Source organism: Myotis davidii, unplaced genomic scaffold, assembly GCF_000327345.1.
Source record: "Myotis davidii unplaced genomic scaffold, ASM32734v1 scaffold1787, whole genome shotgun sequence".
Lineage (NCBI taxonomy): Eukaryota > Metazoa > Chordata > Mammalia > Chiroptera > Vespertilionidae > Myotis > Myotis davidii.
In genome coordinates, this window is record NW_006297701.1 from 59,327 (window position 1) to 64,666 (window position 5,340).

Consider the following 5,340-nt stretch of genomic DNA (forward strand, 5'->3'; position numbering starts at 1 on the left):
GAGGGGGGAAGGGTATGGGAGATGCGGGAAGAGACTGGACAAAAATCGTACACCTATGGATGAGGACAGTGGGTGGGGAGTAAGGGCGGGGGGTGAGGCGGGAACTGGGATGAGGGGAGTTATAGGGGGAAAAAAGAGGAACAAATGTAATAATCTGAACAATAAAGATTTAATTAAAAAAAAGTTTCTCAGTGAAAACTTGTTAATGTCTAAAAACATGCAGAGTAGAGCGGATGGCAGTTATAATATGGGGCAAGGAGGCTGGTAGGATACATGAAGATTAAGATTTCTCTATGGAGCTCAAATGACCAAAACAAAGCATTGGAAGTTTACTCAAAAAGAGGATTAACATCTGCCTATCTTTTTTAGATCACAGGGAATAAAGTTTTGTTTGTTTATTTGCCTTTAAACCAATTCCTAAAAATTAGTATTGTTAAGCATTTTAAGATTCGACATGATAGAGTTTTCTTTATTCTTGTGTGTATACTCACGGCCTAGCCCATGTTCCTTACTGCACAGACTGGCCGTGAGAACAGCGGTGCTGTCTTTGGTTCCAGTTTGGAGCATCTGACCTGTTTGAGCAGAGGCCACATGGAGGATACCTTGTAGGCTTGGTCCCCTGTGTCCGAGGAGCACTGTCACCTTCACAAAGTGGGCCCAGGGGTCTTACTTCCCTCTGCCCGAGAAGCAGTTCACTGCATATGACCATGGACCCCACCTTACAGTTAGAGACACAGGCTCCTGCCCAAGGACGCACAGAGAGTGAACCATCTATGTAACATTTGCAAAGAGAAAGATTCAAAAGGAAGGTAAAAAGTGGAGGAGGTAACAGATTAATACGGCAGAAGTTATGAAGGTGGAATGAGCTCGGCACAATCTGGGAAAACATTGCTCTAACCTCACGTGAGCAGGACAGGTGAGATGAGGAACTGGATGGCTGCACAGGAAGCCCCAGAGACAGAGCCCGGAAGAGGCCAGGCTGGTGTTAGGAGGCTGGGAGAGGTGCGTGTCCCTTAGGAAAGTCATTTGTCTTTCTTGGTCTTATTTCGTTATCTCTGAAGTGAGTTAAGTAACCTGTGTTTCTCTCATTTAATCCATGCTTTTGTAGGGTGACTACAATACTATGTAGGTGCTGTAGACCTTGGTTTAACCCACGTGTCATGACACACATAGACAGGTACACAATGCACACACATACAGATGTGCACACATGAGTACACTATACAGAGATGCACATACACATTGTGTGAAGAGCTCTGCAGGACAGGCCACTTGGGAAGCAGTAGGGCAACCACCCAATTATACTATATTCCAACTTTTATGTACAAGCACAGATGGTTGGACTTGAGCTCACCTGTCCTACCTGACTATTAACAAACATGTTCCGTTACAGGCTGGCAGTCTGGAGCAATGGGAGACTGGAGCCTTCTGGGGAGACTCTTGGATACCGCACAGGGGCACTCCACGGTCATTGGCAAGGTCTGGCTGACAGTCCTGTTCATCTTCCGAATCTTGTTGCTGGGAGCTGGGGTGGAGTCGGTGTGGGGAGATGAGCAGTCAGGCTTCACCTGCAACACCCAGCAGCCAGGCTGCATGAACGTGTGCTACGACAAAGCCTTCCCCATCTCCCACACCCGCTTCTGGGTGCTGCAGATCATCTTCGTGTCCACACCCACCCTCATCTACCTGGGGCATGTGCTGCACATCGTGCGTATGGAAGAGAAGAAGAAAGGAAGGGAGGAAGAGCAGGCAAAGGGAGAGAGCGACCATGGCCAGAAGAATAGGCCCCTAGTGCGGGACGACCAGGGAAAGGTCCTCATTGCAGGGGCCCTGCTCCGGACCTACATATTCAACATCATCTTTAAGATGCTGTTTGAAGTGGGATTCATTGTCGGACAGTACTATCTGTATGGCTTTCAACTGAAGCCGCTCTACCACTGTGACCGGTGGCCCTGCCCCAACATGGTGGACTGCTTTATCTCCAGGCCCACAGAGAAGACCGTCTTCATCATCTTCATGCTGGTCGTGGCCTGCCTGTCCCTCTTACTCAACGTGCTAGAGATATACCACCTGGGTTGGAAGAAGCTTAAACAGGGCATGACCAACCACTATGGCCCAGACACCGCTGAATCCAGGGTGGGGGCAGCAATATCTGGGGAAGTGATCCCACTCCCCTCCCACTAGGCCACAGACACTGGTACTTGGGGTGCCCTTCTACTACACACTCGCTGTCTCTTCCCTGGGATGGGCAACAATCATCATTATTCCAGGGCCCCTCCACCAGCAACAGACTTCAACATGGCAGCGCTTTCCAAAACACAGGGGAAGGGCCACCCTGACAAATTCTACAATAGTAACCACCACCTGATAATGACAGAGCAGAATTGGGCCAACCAGGAGCCTGGGCAGCAGATTCTGTGAGGAAGGTCTCCCCACCTGTGCCCACATCTTCCTCCTTTACCCCTCCAGGCAGCCCCTGCAGACCCCTCAGGAGGGCAGAGAAGGCAGCAAAGAATCTGTCGTGTTGGAGAATGGGGACAGCAGCATCCTGGGAGAGAGCAGATGGAAGTAACTCCTGATGAGCAGCAGCAGGCAGTGACCCCGCTGTGGAGATGCACATGCCACCTTTGCTGCCCACAGAGCCCAGACGGTCAAGCAAGGCCAGGAAGGCAGCAAGTCAGGCCAGACCCAGTGACGTGGCCATCTAGTGGCGGTCTCCCCAGATAGCTTTATAACCACTTTTCTAGCATCAAAACCAAAGCGCACTTCAACTGAGCAGCTAGAGAGCCTAGTGACAGAGAGCACTGGAGTGGGGGGAGGAGACCACCGAGGGGTCAGGGTTCTGTGTCAGTGCTTGCTGTCCTTAACGCTGGAGGTGGAGTGGGGAGGACGACAATGCTTTCTATGGGGATGGGGGCAAAGTGGTGTGCAGGGGCTGTTGCCCTTTAAAGATATTCATGGTACCCAAGAGCCCTGAGCCAGGAGACCTTCTCAGGTGTTTCTGTCTCTGTGGCGGACTGTTCTGGGATGATAACGAGGGCAGGTGTCCCAGCCACTTCAGTTTGGGGCCATTGGGTTTTCTGTCCTGAGCTCTCCGGAGCCTCTGGGCAGCCCAGAAGCTCATAGCTGCACTTCGCCCTATCTCTGTTTGATACTTTTAACTCAGAGTTGAAGTTCATTTGGGATATTTGCCAAACTGCACTAAAAGGAGACTGAGAGCAAGCCTATGTAGTGTCATGAGATTCTGAAATTTCATGTGAAGCTCACATTTTAAAAGAAATGCTTTGTCTTCATGAGTCAGTTAATTACTATGAGAAGGTACAAAATGAAATAAAAGCAGGGGAAAACTTAAGTGCCTTTCAAATACTTGAAATTCTAAAATGGGAGGGTAAAAGTTAACTGCTGCTGCCAGGAAAATTATTTTTACAGGTGAATGAATAAACTACACCTTTTTAACAGTGAAAATGAACTTCATGTTTCCTAACCATTCTTTGTGAACAGCCCAGTAGCTTTCTAAAGTGTAAATAAAAGTGTGTGGGTTCACTCCCTGTGTGAGTGCATGTGCCATTTAGTGTGTGTGCCTGATTTGTCATCCACACGGATGCTGCTGTGACAGGGAAGGCTATTTGTGTGGGTGTGTGGCTAAAACATGACAGAATTTCCTGTCCTGCGCACACGCTGTTCTGTCTCAGCCAGTGTCTGAGCCGATGAGCAGTGGTGGTGCTGAGTGTGGTCCTCATCACACTTTTCACCTCCAACAGCCACCGATTGTAGTTCTTATTCAGCAGAATACCGTCCACTGTCAATTATCCATTTGTTTTTATGAATCCCTTTAATTTTCTGACGATTCTTTTGTGATGAAAAGACTATGATTACTGTGAGCAGCTAGTTCATAAGTGTGTTCAGTTGGCTGCGGTATGGGCTGACCATCTCGTGAGCTTGAGCTAAACTCACTTCTGACACATGTCCTGCAGTCTTTCTCAGACAGATGGACAAGGAGAGGGAGGTAGGCCCCTTGGAGAATATTTAATTGACTGTTTTCTCGGTTCTCCCAGGGCTGGTGCGTAAGTACTGCCACTTTGGGTACCTGGGAGAGAAGGTTGCCATCACACACGGGTGATCCTCGCGTTTCAGGAAGTGAAGCTGAGTTCTCCCAGCTGAGAAGGGCCACTAGAAAGTCCTAGTGTGAACCGCACTGTGTCAGTGAAGCTGTGGTTGTTTAGAAAATGCAATAGCAGTTATCAGACAGGGACAGTGCAGCTCGTTGAATGGGTGTGAAATTTGTCCAGATTCTTAGGTTCCACCCTGGAGACTGTTAATAATGATGATAAACTTTTTGGACCACAATTTGGTACTGAGTGGGGTTGGAGGTGTGAGTGGCACTATAATTGTGTTTAGTCTTTGCATTTTAAAATTGGATTTTATCCCTATATGTCATGAAGAGGCCACACTTAGTCTACTTGGCCCACTCAAAGCCTGGGCAGGATGTAAAAATTAGATTCACCTCCTTGAAAAACCTGTCATTTATACAGAAATTAAATTCTGCAATTGTGCCTATGGGATTTCTGCAGGTGAATGTTCTGATTTCAATTCTTGTGGAAAATGAAAGCTCATCTTACACAGTGTTGCTCTTTGAGGGATCCATGGCCCTGAAGTGGGGCTCCTTCTCCCTCCCACTGAGAAGTGAGAAAGGTCGCTCTGTATTCAACCCGTCATTGTAAACGTCCAAATGGCAATAGAAACAGAAATCCCCTCTTCCTTTGGGCCAGATTCCAGATATTATTTTTTCTAACCTGTTAATTATTTTGAAATTTCACTGAAATGATTTTCCTCTTAATGTAAAAGATTATTTTTATCCCTCTGTTTATTATTAAACCCAAATGCTATACCTCTGATATTTACACATATTTTTAATTTGTCACATATAAGGCAATTATGTTCTTCCACCCCTGCATTTAGAAGCCCAGTCACCCAGTTGGCACTGCACACTCTGTAAAAGCTAAGAAAGGTAACACATCACTGCATTCACAGACCCAAATCCACTTTTTAAATTAGAAATCATCTCTTATAAAATCACTTTCTCTTTTTTAAATTTTATTTGCTGAGTTATTCCCCCCCATGAAATTGACAAAAGGATATCTTAAATTAAAAGAGAGAGAGAGAGAGAGAGAGAGAGAGAGAGAGAAGTAAAAATAGCAAGTCGGAATATTCTGATATTCCCTGGCTTTCTTTTATCTTTAAGTGGCTACATCATAGAGTTCTCATAAAAGAACACCTAGAATATGAACTGTGGATGCAATTCAAACAGTCTTTTAAAAAGATTAACCTGATGGGATTAGG

General features: G+C 46.6%; 1 protein-coding gene across 1 annotated transcript; it reads left to right on the forward strand.

Moving 5' to 3' along the window:
• The first annotated feature begins 1,410 nt into the window (after positions 1-1,410).
• Positions 1,411-2,873, forward strand: LOC102769058 (gap junction alpha-3 protein-like). The gene is given in 3 exon segments (XM_015570213.1): positions 1,411-2,171; positions 2,173-2,258; positions 2,261-2,873. Coding segments are annotated over 3 exon segments (1,008 nt in total). The 3' UTR covers positions 2,422-2,873.
• The last annotated feature ends 2,467 nt before the right edge of the window (positions 2,874-5,340 follow it).